The sequence below is a fragment of the Macaca nemestrina genome, assembly GCF_043159975.1.
Source record: "Macaca nemestrina isolate mMacNem1 chromosome 13 unlocalized genomic scaffold, mMacNem.hap1 SUPER_13_unloc_1, whole genome shotgun sequence".
In the NCBI taxonomy this organism is placed as follows: Eukaryota; Metazoa; Chordata; class Mammalia; order Primates; family Cercopithecidae; genus Macaca; species Macaca nemestrina.
Genome location: NW_027257576.1, coordinates 306,521 through 320,164, shown reverse-complemented (window position 1 = coordinate 320,164; position 13,644 = coordinate 306,521). Strand labels below are relative to the sequence as shown.

Below are 13,644 nucleotides of genomic sequence, written 5' to 3'. Positions count from 1 at the left end.
ATACCTCTTTTCTCTTTAAAATACTCACCTTTCAGAACTCTTGGTAAATAAGAATAGGAAGGTACCATGACTTTGGCCACAAGCAGTATTATGTATAATGTGCAAGTGAGTGCCTTGAGAGCCATGGTTGCTAAAAACAAATTTTCTCAGAAGAGAAAAATGTAAGCAGTTCTTTACATGATCGTTAATTTTGTTTTGCCTAAATAACATCTTGTCGTTGTACAGGGATACAGGACGTTGCTGAGTATTGACCGGGGCGAGTGGGTCCTGCTGCCCCACTGTGGGATCCTGAATATCGACAGGGGTGAGTGGGTCCTGCTGCCCCACTGTGTGTGACAAGCCCTTTGTTTCTGGCCTGGAAATGTCCTGGCTCTTTCAGTGCATTGGGGTGGTGCTGGCCCCCTTTGTTAGTTTGCATGTGAGGCAAAATCTCACGCCTTTCACTCTTGTTGACATACAGATGCCAAAGCTTTGAACAAATTCTTACTAAATCAAACCCAGAAATATGTAAAAGGGATAAGAATACCATGAACACTTAGAGTTTGTTCTCATGATCTGTAGTTTTGCATTGCACATTTGGCTCATCATTCAAAAATCAATGTAATTCACCACATTAACAAAAAATAAAGCAGAAAACCCATTTTATCCTCCCGGTAGACACTGGAAAACATCTGTTGAAATTTAATAGTCCTTATACGAATTTCCTATCACATCAGGAACAGAAGGGAACTTTCTCCATTTGATAAAGGCCACTCCTGAAAAACAAGAGCTGACCCCCCTCCTCGGTGGTGGCAGCCGGGGAGCTCTGCCCACAGTCAGGGGTGTCGGGAGCATGGCCATTCTCCGTGCTTCAGGTTCGCATGGTGCACACTGGGGCCCTCGTCCGTGAAGTTAGTTAGGAGAACTAAAAGGCATAAAGACTTGGAAGCAGGGGGAGATGCTTGATGTACAGAAGACACAGGGCCTTATTTAGAACATTTTAGGAAATGTACAAACAACCAGAAATGGTGTGAATTTTGCAAGCATGCAAGATGGACTCTTCGCAACAGATGTATACAGATGCCCAGTGGCCCATGAGAGGTGCTCACCAGGGAGTCATTGGGTAAGTACAACTTAAACCCACGAGGTTCCCCTTCACAAGAGTGGAGAAGGGAGGACAGTAGCAGGTGCTGGTGAAGATATGACAGACTGGATCTCAGACTGATGGAGACTTAAAATGGCACAGCCACTTCAGCAAATGTGGCAGTTTCTTTAAAAATGTGTACACTTACCATATGGCCCAGCAGGTATGCTGTAGACGTTCACCAAGGAGAGCAGAAAATGTGTGTCCTTGTAAAAGAATGCACATTATCTCCAGAGTAAATTGTCATAGCCAAGAACTGGAAACAACATAAATCTCTCTCATCTGGAGAAACATGAGCAAATTCTGATATATTCATACATTGTCCTAGTTCCCAGCAGGAAAAACGTACAAAATGCTGAAACCAAAACAGACAACGGGGATGAGTTCCAGGAGCCTTGAACTGAGCAGAGAGTGAACACCACGCCGTGGAGTCCATGTGACAATGGAGAATCTATGCGAGTCTCGGGTGACGGAAGAGCGCCAAGAACACTCCTCGAGAATGAACAGTGGCTGTCTCTTGAGGGCTGGGATTGACTGGGAGGGGACTTGTGGGAACTTTGATGCAAAAGATTTGATTAGGGTAATAGATTTCCATTTATCGAAATGCGCCAAGTGTACTCAAGATCTGAACATTTCACTGTGTATACTTTGTACTCCCTACCTTCCAAAAAAACAATGAAAAAATAATTACAAATGAGCACTGAACTCGATAGATTTTTCACCGTGGTATTAGATAGCAATTCTGAAAGCATTTCTGTATCTCCAGACTTAAGCAAATAAGCTTAATAAATCAGTGAATATATTGAGTGCTGCAGGTGCCAGGTTTCTTTCTTGGTAAGAGGTAGAAATAAGAAAAGGCCAAAGCCTGGAATGGATCACGTGGGATTAGGTTGCAGCAGGAGGTACAAGTATCAGCTGGTGGCTCCCGACAGATGTAGACAGGGATAGAAGTGCCTGTGGATGGGTGTGGGTGCACATGCGTGTACATGCGTGTGTGTGTTCTACTTGCCGGCAATGCCCAGCAGCACCCGGTGCCCACTCTTAGCTTCCAAACTCCGTTCTTCACTAGAAGGAGCCCTGGTCTAAGGGCTGGGGAATCCGGTGTCAAATCTGGGACCAGTTGAGCAACAGAACAAACCATTGTAACTATGAATCATAACCCACGAAGCCAGACTCCGTGAGTATATATGAACATATGTAAATGAATGCTGAAAGATAAAATTATTTTTCAGTGAATATGGAAGATCTAATGATTTAGAAGGAATGACAGGAAATCAGTGGATGCTAAAACTAGTAGTGGAGAATTCATGGAAAACAGAATATGCACATAGTGTCAGGGTGTCTCCTCCCAAATCTTAATTTCAACGCGAGAAGTAGCATCTTTGCTTTGGAGGCACTTAAGCACCACCTTCACTGAGTTGCCGATGTTAACATTGTCACGTAAGACAGACTTCTGCGGTGTCCCTGCTAAAATGCATACTCCTGAGTCTAGTCCGGAAGATACCAAAATAAAGGACAAGCTGTGAAATAACTGACCTGTATTCTTTAACATTTCCAATTTCAGGAAACACAAAACCTGAGAAACTTGGATGCTGGACGGGTAAAAATCACATGACAAATCAATTCATCATCCTGGATTGGATCGTAGAAGAAGACAAAGTAAGAAAATTATGGAGACAGTTGACAGCATTTGAAAGTGAACTTTGTATATGACAGTTAAATTTCCGGATCTTGAGGAAAGTGAATGTGAGAGCATATCCTTGTGTTTAGGAAATACGTTGAAACATTTAGGTATGGAAGGATATATAGTATCTGATATTTATTTTCATTTGACTTAGAAAATTCATGGGGGAGGGGGGAAAGCAGTGATGTAAGATAGGAGCAGTTGGGCCTAAGTTGAGCCTGGTAAGTTATGTGGAAATTCACTACGCTGGTCTTGCAGATTTTCTGTGTCTTTGAAATTACATCCAAAAAGTTTAAAACGGAGAATATGCAAAACAAAAAGCGATTTGTGCAAGTGAGTGGACTGTCACCTCATTGATCCCTTCAGTTTTCGGCCATGAGCCAAGTCAGTCACATAATGGTTTTTGACCTGGGAATTAGAAATAGTGGCCAGATGACCAGGCTCTTTATCTAGTTAGGGAGAGAAGTGTGCACAAAGGCTGACAAGACCAAGCAGTGCGATGAGCTGCTTGTGGGCGTGATGCTGAGGGTCTGGGTCTTGTCTCAGGTGGCAGCTTGGGGGTTTTAAGCCAGAAAGCCACGTCTGATTCTCTTTCAGTGGGATCATTCTCGCAGCTTCAGAGAAAACTGCCCCAACTCGTCTTCACTCACGCTGGCCATTTTTGGTGGTGGTGGTTTTATTCTGCTAACACCGTTCTCACTGACAGTTTAGGGCCTTTGAGCGGATTTTTGCCTGTGTCTCGAAGATTCTCGTCTTGACAGCCGGTATGTTTCATTCCTGTTGTTCTGATTCTGTGTTAAGAGGGTTCTTCCCTGGCTTCACAGTTTGGAGTTGCTGCTGCATCTGTCTCTGCTTTAATTCTCTAGCCCATCTATCACTTGTCTCATCCCTTAAGAAGTGGCCTGCGTGAGATGCCATGAGACTGTCTGCCTTATCACCACTGCGACCCCAACCCGTAGGGACTTACAGAGAAGGCATTCAGTGAATGTGTGGAATTAATGTAATGGGTTACTAGCCACAAAATGTCTTAATGGTTGTTTTAGTCCATTTCCATGCTGCTGATAAAGACATACCCGAAACTGGGAAGAAAAAGATTTAGTTGGCGTTGCGGTTCCGCATGGCTGGGGAGGCCTGAGAATCATGGTGGGAGGCGAAAGGCACTTCTTACATGTCAGCAGCAAGAGAAAACGAGGTAGAAGCAAAAGCGGAAACCCCGATAAGCCATCAGATCTCATGAGACTTATTCACTATCACGAGAATAGCACAGGAAAGACGGGACCCAGTGATTCAGTTACCTCTCCCTAAGTCCCTCCCACGACACATGGGGATTCTGGGATGTAGAATTCAAGTTGAGATTTGGGTGGGGACACAGCCAAACCATATCCATAGCCAACACAGTCCTGGCCCATGGCCGGTGTTGAGCTGAGCTGCGACCGGGGCTGTGTGAGTTGGGGTGCGAGGCGTGCACACGCCTCTCAACGGTACAGTGAAAGGATTTGGAGGCTCAAACGTGTGACCTACAAAGAATCTCCAAAGATCAAGGTGCATTCACCCTAAAAAGAAAAATCTCAGTGCAGTTTACACCCAGTGTTTGCTTGCGGATATGGATTCTACAGTAATAAAATGAATAATTAAAAGTCTGTGAATAAATTTTAATGTCTTTATGGAACTGTAAACACTGATTTTCTTTCCTCACCCACCCATCTGTTGGTGAGTTTCAGAAGGTGGATGAACCGTGCTGCGGGGACAGAGAGGAGGGTGCAGCTTGGCCTCTGGGACCTAAGCTGAGAACTGAGTGACTGAGCTCTCTCCATTTCAGACGTCCACACGGAAGCTGTCCAGGCGGCTCTGGCCAGACACAAAGAGCAGAAGATGGCGGTGCCTATGCCTTCCAAACGCAGGTCCCTGGTCGTGTAGACCTCCATGGACGCCTACACCCCTCCAGGTAAGGGACACGCTCCCCGACGCTGCCTCCTGAACATGCTGGGCGCCTCAGAATTGACCGCTAGCCCAGAAGTTGGGTTTTTGCCTTCAAAATCATGGTGCAGAAATGCAGATTTTGTGAACCAGAAGTCCGAAAACAGTGCATGAAAAGTAACACTATGTATCTGTATAAATACACATTTTTAACTTTTCATCAAGATTGATACATATGATACATACCAGTAAAATCTCACACAGTTTTATTCACTTAATTCCTTGTAGGGAAAAGGGAAGAGTTTGTAACCCTATGGGTGGAATTGGACTTTTCTTCTGATTAGGCTGTTGCATGCATATTCTCAAATCTTCAGATAAGTGTGCTACATTGTTGGATTGTTTTAGAACAAGCGAATTGGACAGTTTAGGCAGCTACCCGAATCAGGTCATAAACTTTGCCTGCAAGGTGCCAGCTAGTATTTTAGTTCCTGCAGGCCATAAGGTCTCTCACAACCACTCAACTCTGCCCTCAGCCATGGGTGACAGCAAGTGTGCGTATGACTGTGTACCCAGAAAACTTTATTTACAAGAACAACGGACCAGATTTGGTGCAGGGACCTGCCAACCCCTGATCTAAATTACTGAAGGTAATAGCCAATTTATATTTCTGCTATATAATACTGCTTTTCTTTAATCTTGAATTTTACGTAACTACCCCAATTCTCTATTTTCTCTGCCCAAATAATTATAAACTAGATCTCATGATCTTCACACCCAAGTAAAGCAGAAAGTTTAGTTATCCAGATACTTGTTAGAGACACGGATTGAACCTATGCTATTTGGTGTTTAGTTTCTGTGATTTTGATTCCAACATTATTCATGCCGTTGTTGCAAGCTTGTCTTCTCAAAGGACCTGAATCACCTTACATCCCACGTTGAAGCTACATATCACTTTAAATGACCCAGTATTTTTGCTCCAATACCAAAGAAACTTAAGGTACAATACGAATAGTTGAAAATGTACAACATTTTCGGGAGTATTTTTACTTCTGAAATTTAGCTTAGTCTTGGCAAGCAGTGAGACAGAAGGACGTGCTTCAGATCAGAGCTGAGGTCAAGCGTACGTCCACATTACTACAGGCAGCTCCTGAGTTTCACCTTTACATACCTTTACAAATGAAGGTACTGGAATTTAAAGGACAGAACTTAGAGTGCATCATTTTGGGTTTTCGTTGCTTTTTGTTTTGAGACAAGGTCTTGCTCTGTCACCAAGGTTGGAATTCAGCATCATGATGGCAGCTCTTGGCTCACTGCAGCTGTGACCACCTGGGCTCACGCGGTCCTCCCACTTCAACCTCAAGCAGCTGGGACCACAGGTGCTCGCCACCACACCCAGCTAATTTTTAAGTGTTTGTAGAGACAGGGTGTTCCTATGTTGTTTCTGTTTCTCATTGACACATAACGTGTTCTTCATCTAAAGAACGCAGTGCCAGCCAGGCAAGGGAGTGAATGCCATGCTAGCAAGTTGTTGACAAGGGAGCCCTTTCTGCCAACGTGCTCCCTTGGGCTCCTCCCTTTCCTTATTTTAATATTAAGCCACAGCACATAATGAAGGACTGGGCACGATAGCTCATGCCTATAACTCCAGTAATTTGGGAACCCAGGGCAGGTGTATGGCTTGAGCCCAAGGGTTCAAGGTCAGCCTGGACAACATGGCAAAATGTACAGAAATGCCTTTTGTACATCTTGTCTTCACCAAAAGTACAAAAAATTAGCTGAGCCTGGTGGTGTGCACCTGTAGTCCCAGCTACTTGGGAGGCTGAGGTGGGAGAATCACTTGAGCCCGGGAGGCAGAGGTTGCTGTCAGCTGAGATGGCACCACTGCACTCCAGCCGGGGCAACAGAGCAAGACCCCCATCTCAATTAGAAAAAAATAACGATAATAAATGCAGACTCTTTAAAAATGATTAGGCCAGGCATGGTGGCTCATGCCTCTAACCTCAGCAGTTTGGGAAGCCAAGGCAGGCAGATTGCTTGAGTTCCCAGCATTTGAGACTAGCCTGGGCAACATTCCAAAGCCCATCCCTGCAAAACATACAGAAATCAGCCAGGAATGGTGGTGTGTGCCTGTGGTCCCAGCTGCTCGGGAGGCTGGAGTGGGAGGATCAGGGTGCAGTGAGCCATGATCGTGCCACTGCACTCCAGCCTGGGCAACAGAGCAAGACCCTATCTCAAAAATAACATGCTTACTCCTGTTTGTTTAGTTAATGGTTATAATTTGCCAAAACTTATGGCAAAATAATTGTATTTGTATGTGTTCTTTGTGTAACTAACAACATGGACGTAAAATATTTCAAGGGTTGAAATATTTTAAACCAAATTTTTGGCACTAACCAGTATGTAAGGCAACGGGCATTTTTCTTGACCACTTTGTATAAGAGAAAAGACTTTGAAATGGAAGAAACAGTGCGGTTACGGTTATTTGCTTATTTCTCGTATTGAATCCAACCGCTGACAAATGTTACTGGGTCATGTGTGATGAATAACCTCCTTGTACAGATGTCTGCAAAATATAAAAGAATATTATTTGAAATGTTATTTTTGTGAAATATTTGGATTTGACCAACAGTTTTATATCAGCCATAAAGCATCCCTTGTAAATTTTCATCAGGAGTCCTCTTGATATATCATATGGGGCAGTTTTGTAAAATCGTAAATGTCAATATCATAAAAATTTTTTACTCCCAGCCTATTTGTGCTTAGCGATAGTTTGCATGTTTATTACCGTACTTACTTGATCCAAATCTTAGCTGCATTTTCTTACCTATTTTTCTTGGTTGTTGGTAACAGTGGTTAGATCTTACTCAGTTTCATTGCCCTTCAGAGAATGTTCTTGAAGTTTATCTTCTATGAAATGACTGGCTGCTGACCTGGATCCTAGTTTCTGGAGAAACTCTCATTAGGATTGTCGCAACGCTAGTATTCTATGGGTGAAACTTTCCTTTAGTTTCCGAATGTAAAGATAAAAGAATAATTTGCCCAAACTACTTCTAGCCATGATGAGAGAACAGGGACCCAAATCACCCATCTGCCCTAAACAACTGTAAAACTGCACAAAACGAATGAGGTGGCTGTTTTTAGTCTGTGACCACAGCTGTACCAGCCAGAACCTGAGGGCGAGGGCAGGAGAATGAATGAGATGCACCCACAGTACACTTGCCCTCTGGAGAACACCTGCAGACCGTGGTGCCGAGAGTTCAGGTGTGGGCGGAGTATGGCCATCCTACCACATCCAGAAGGCGGAGCTCGGAGAGAGCTCAGGTGTGGCGGAGCATGGCCACCCTACCACGTCCAGGAGGGGGAGATCAGAGAGAGCTCAGGTGTGGCGGAGCATGGCCATCCTACCATGTCCGGGAGGGGGAGATCAGAGAGAGCTCAGGTGTGGCGGAGCATGGCCGTCCTACCATGTCCGGGAGGGGGAGATCAGAGAGAGCTCAGGTGTGGGCGGAGCATGGCCATCTTACCACGTCCAGGAGGGGGAGACCCAAGTGGGTGCAGGATGGGAGCTCTCCACAGATTCACACCAACAGCGAATCCAACCAAGCCTGCCCATGTCACGATGACCCAGCCGTGCCTGTGCTAACTGCTAAAACAAGAGCTGGAAAGCTTCAGAGGGAGGTTAGGGATCCTGAGTGTGCTCAACAAGTTACCCACAATGTGTAATAGTCAGCAAATAATCACCGCATACACAGAGAAACGGGGGGTAGAATCTGTGGTCAAGAAAAAGGCAGTAAAAAGTGCACACACATGCAGGATGGTCTCTGTCACTCACCACATGCGGCGGCTGAGCACATGACGTGTGCCTGGTCTGAACTGGATTTGCTGCGTGAAAGACATGCCAGTTAATATAAAAAATAGAAAATATTGTATTTGTTTTTTTTTTTAATTTGAGACGGAGTCTAGCTCTGTTGCCCAGGCTAGAGTGCAGTGGCGTGATCTCGGCTCACTGCAATCTCCGCCTCCCGGGTTCATGCCATTCTCCTGCCTCAGCCTCCCAAGTTGCTGCCCGCTGCCACGCCTGGCTAATTTTTTGTATTTTTAGTAGGCACGGGGTTTCACCGTGTTAGCCAGGATGGTCTCGATCTCCCGATCTCGTGATCCACCCGCCTCGGCCTCCCAAAGTGCTGGGATTACAGACTTGAGCCACCGCATCCGGCCTATTTGTATTTCTTATTGCAAGTATAGTATGAGCATTTTGAGTTAAAAATATACCAGTAAAATTAATTATACCTGTTTATATATTTATATGAGGCTACAAGGAAGGTTATGAGGCTACAAGGAAGGTTTCAAGTTCTATAACAGGACTCTCATAATTCTGTTGGAAAGTGCCAGTCTACATGTCTGATACAGCAGAAAACTGAGTTTTTAAATCTGCAATTATAAATATTTAGGGAATCAGAGTACAACGTGTCAGAGAATGAAAATATTTTAATTCTTGAGCCAGAGGAAGGGAAGACACTTTTCACTATAATGGAGTTGGGGAATTTCAGGTTCTGTACACGATAATCTTGAGAATTGTCACTCCCTCCTCACAGGTAAAAAGCTGAGCAAACTGAAAAATCAGCAGCTCTTCTTAAACCTGCAAGAGACGTGAGGTCACCGGCAAGCCACTGTCCCCAGATTGGCTGGACAGGTAAAGCAGATGAATCACCATACACTGGAGCACAATGCTCCAAGGAACCCACGCTGGGATTGGAAACCCTGAACTGGAATTGACAAATTGCTGTGGTGAGGTGTGGCCACGTCTGAGAGTTAAAACCTCCAGGAGGCCTGTGCATATGGGTCTCATGCTTTTGTGAGTTGTATCATCAGAAGCTCAATCAGGTTCTCGAAGTAAACATCAGAGAAAAATCCCCTCATACTTACTACAGGGGAAAGAGAATAGGAATCATTTTTCAATATGCAAGTGCACTCTTCACTAGGTCCACCTTCCTGAGAAGCTAGTTAAGTGGAGACTAACCTGGTGGGATTTTATCAGAGCCTTCTGACCTGGGAGAAAGGGAAATACCCAACTCCAACCTCCAGAGCTGAAAAGCAGAAAAGAACGGAGTATCCAAGCACTATGGGACTTCCACAGAGGCATAAAATATGCATAACGGTAATACAAGGGGGAAGAAAGAGGAACAGAAGAAATATTTGTAACAGTAATAGCTGAATTTCCTCAGATTAATGCCAGACACCAAACCATAGATCCAGGAAGCTCAAGAAACACCAAGAAGGATAAATGTAAAAACGATGACGACAAAAACAAAACAAAACAAAAATAAACTCTATTTGGGCATAAAATATTGAAACTGTGGTGAATCAAAGATTAAAAAGCAAAGAAACCAGAGTAATCTCCTTCCCTATGGAGGATCAAAGATAAGAATTATTTTCAACTTCCCCTCAAAAACCATGAAAGCAAGAAGTGGAGTGAAGTATTTAAACTATTGAGAGGAAAAAAATTCCATTAACCTAGAAGTCTATACTCTGTGAAATTATCTTTCAAAAGTGAAGAAAAAGAAAAGACCTTCTCTGACAAAAATTGAAAAATTTGTTGCCGGTAGACCTGCCTTGCAAAAAATGTTCAAAGTTCTCTAGAGAAAATAGTAGAGGTCAGTAACTCAGCTGTGCACAAAGAAAGGAAGAGCACAGTCTGTTTACCGGGCTCACAGCTGTCATCCTAACACTCTGGGAGGCAAAGATGGGAGTAGAGCTGGAGGCCGCTTAGTTGAGACCAGCCTGGGCAACGTTGTGAGACTCTGTCTCATTAAAAAAAAGCCAAACGTGGTGGCCAACACCTATAGTGCCAGCTACTTTGAGAGGCTGAGACGGGTCACTTCTTGAGCCCAGGATCCCGTTCAAGGCTGCGGTGAGCTATAATGATGCTGCTCCGCTCCAGCCTGGGCAACAGAGAAAGACCTTGTCTGTTTAAAAAAATAAATAGAAAAAGAAAAAGCATTAAAGAAGAAATAGTGAAGGTAGAAGAAAATCTTTCATTTTTCTTAACAGTTCTAACTTAACAGTTCATTCATAATAGCGACAGTAAATATACTGTATTATATGCTTATGTATATGTCATATACACACACTTAAATATAAGTGAAATGAATGAGAGCAGTGATACCCAAGGGATGGGAGAGAGCAATTAGGAATTAGGGTTATTTTGTTATTATAGTGTGCTTGCATTATCAAGAAACCAGTGTAGTGTCATTTGAAAGTGGACTTGGGTTACTTGTAAATTTATATTGCAAATTCCAAGGCAGCCACTTAAAAAAAAAAAAAAAAAAGTAACTGATATGCTAAGAAAGGAAAGAAAATAAATCATAGAATATGCTCAATAAAGACCACAAGGAAAAAAAAGTGAAAGACAAAAACAAAGAACAAGGGCAACAAATAGAAAATAGTAACAAATATGGTAGATGTTAATTCAACTGTATATTATTACTTTCAATGTCAGTCCAAATGCACCGAACTATATATTATCTATAAGAAATCCACTTTAGATATAAAGACATACATATAGATCAACAGTAAAGGGATGGCAAAAGATATAAATGTTAACACTAATTTTTTGGTGTGCAATGGCCCGATATCTCACTGCAACCTCTGCCTTCCAGGTTCAAGTGATTCTCCCTCAGCCTCCCGAGTAGCTGGGATTACAGGCATTTGTCGTCATGCCTGGGTAATTTATTTATTTTTTCTATTTTTGTACAGATGGGATTTCACCGTGTTGGCCAGGCTGGTCTTGAACTCCTGACCTCAGGTGATCATTCTGCCTTGCCCTTCTAAAGTGCTGGGATTACAGGCATGAGCCACCGTGCCCGGCCAACACTCATTTTGAAAAATGGAAGTGGTGATATTAATTTTAGACAGAGTCGACTTTACATCAAGGAAAGTTACCAGAGATGACTATTACGTAATAAAGAGGTCAATACTCCAAGAAGATGTAACAATCCTTAAATGTACTTTTGCTAACAAAGTATCAGAATTCCAAAGTAAAAACAAACTTCAAGGAGAAATAATTAACCCACTATTATAGTTGGAGACGTTAACACCCCTTTATCAGAAATGGACCAATTCAGTAGCCAGAAAAGCAGTAAGGACAAAATTGAAATCGGCATCCTCAGTCAACTGTATATAACTGAAGTTTATAGACTATTTCCTCCAACAGCAGCAGAATACACAACATTCACCAAGACATACCATGTTGTGTTCCATTAAACACAGCTTAACACATTTAAAAGAATAGGAATCAAACAAGTATGTTCTCAACCACAGTAAAGTAGAAATCAATAATGGACGACTGGAAAATATATTAGGATATTAAACAGTACACTTATACATAATACATTGTTCAAGGAAGAAACCTGAAGATTTCTTTGAATTTTTGAAGTAAATGAAAATGAAAACTTGTTAAAATTTGTGAGCTGCAGTGACAGTAATGTTTATAGGGAAATTTATAGATTTAAATGCATACGTTAAAAATAAGATCTAAAATCAATCAGCTTCCACCTTCGAAAACTAGAAAAAGAACATCCAATTAAATTCTAAGCAGGAGACAAATAATGAAAGAGCAGAAATCAATACATTGAAAACAGAATATCAGTAGAGAAAAATCAATGAAACCAAAAGCTGGTTCTTTGAGAGAAAATCTGTAAGCCTCTAACAAGAAAAAGAAATACAGCAGATAAATTACCAATATCAGAAATGAAATAAGGGACATAACTACAGATCCCATGGACATTAAAAGGATAATAAAAATTATGAATAACTCTATGGCCACAAATTTGATAACGTGGATGAAATGAACCAATTTCTTTAAAGACAGAATTTGCCAAAATTTGAACAGGAAGAAACGATCTGTATGGGCCTGTATCTGTTAAATTGAATCAGTGGTTAATAAGCTTTCAAAATAGGAAGTGCCAGGCCCAGATGGGTTCACTGGTGAATTCTACCAAATATCTAAGAAGAAATTATACCAATTATCTACAATCTCTTTCAGAACATAGAAGCTGAGGAATACTTCTTAACTCATTCTATAGAGCCAGCATCATTTTAATATCAAATACCATTTTAATAACAAAATATTACAAGAAAACTACAGAACATCTCTCATGAACATAGATGCAGTAATCTTCAATAAAATATTAGCAAATCTAGCAAAAATTGTGCACTAAAACCACATGGAATTTCACGTATCCAAAGCCGGTTTAACATTGAAAAGCCAATTAACGTAATTCATCACATTAATGGGTCAAAGACTAACAGATGCCTCATCTAAGAAGATATAGAGATGGCAAATCGACGTATGAGATGATGCTTCACATCACGTGTCATAGAGAAATGCAGATGAAAGCAACAGTAAGATATCACTACACCAGAATCCAGAACACTATCAACACCAAAGCCTGTGAAGATGTGGAGCTGTGGGAATTCTCTCTCATTCATGGCGGGTCTTAATAAAAATAGAACAGCCTTTAGGAAGACAGATTGGTGGTTTCTTACAAAACTAACTATACTCTTACCATATGATAAAGCAATTACACTCCTTGGCATTTGCTCAAAGCAGTTGAAAACTTATGTCTACACACAAAAGCCTGCAAGTAGATATTTAGAGCAGCCTTATTCATAGTTGTCAAAACTTGGAAGCAACCAAAATGCCCCTCAGTAGGTGAATGTATAAGTGAGCTGTGGTACATCCAGACAATGGGATATTATTTGAGGCTGAAAATAAATGAGCTATCCATAAAAAGACACGGAGGAAACTTAAAGGGCATATTGCTAAGTGAAAGAAGCAATCTGAAAAGGTTGTTGTATGATTCCAGCTTTACAACATCCTGGAAAAGGCAAGACTATGGAGACTGTAAGAAGATCAGTT

At 42.1% G+C, this 13,644-nt stretch overlaps 1 protein-coding gene and 1 long non-coding RNA gene across 10 annotated transcripts in view; one reads left to right on the top strand and one right to left on the bottom strand.

The window, feature by feature from the left end:
• Window positions 1–310: 310 nt before the first annotated feature.
• Window positions 311–13,644, top strand: part of LOC139361166 (disco-interacting protein 2 homolog C-like) — a 74,144-nt gene continuing 60,810 nt past the window's right edge. For 4 of the 6 annotated variants that reach the window (XM_071089642.1, XM_071089644.1, XM_071089645.1 and 1 more), the window contains exon 1: window positions 4,636–4,752. In XM_071089642.1, coding sequence (XP_070945743.1) covers window positions 4,731–4,752 — 22 coding nt within the window. In that variant the 5' untranslated portion in view covers window positions 4,636–4,730. Of the gene's footprint in view, window positions 2,783–3,404; window positions 3,572–3,673; window positions 3,763–4,626; window positions 4,753–9,319; window positions 10,057–13,644 lie in introns of those variants that run through there. The other 2 variants (XR_011618716.1, XR_011618715.1) reach the window with 2 other exon arrangements.
• The window catches only part of LOC139361167 (uncharacterized), a 205,484-nt gene continuing 196,278 nt past the window's right edge, over window positions 4,439–13,644 (bottom strand). For 3 of the 4 annotated variants that reach the window (XR_011618719.1, XR_011618720.1, XR_011618718.1), the window contains 4 exons: window positions 8,249–8,606; window positions 7,549–7,708; window positions 7,119–7,287; window positions 4,439–4,836 (listed from right to left, as the gene is read on the bottom strand). This is a non-coding gene — a long non-coding RNA (uncharacterized lncRNA). Of the gene's footprint in view, window positions 4,837–7,118; window positions 7,288–7,548; window positions 7,709–8,248; window positions 8,952–13,644 lie in introns of those variants that run through there. The other variant, XR_011618717.1, reaches the window with a different exon arrangement.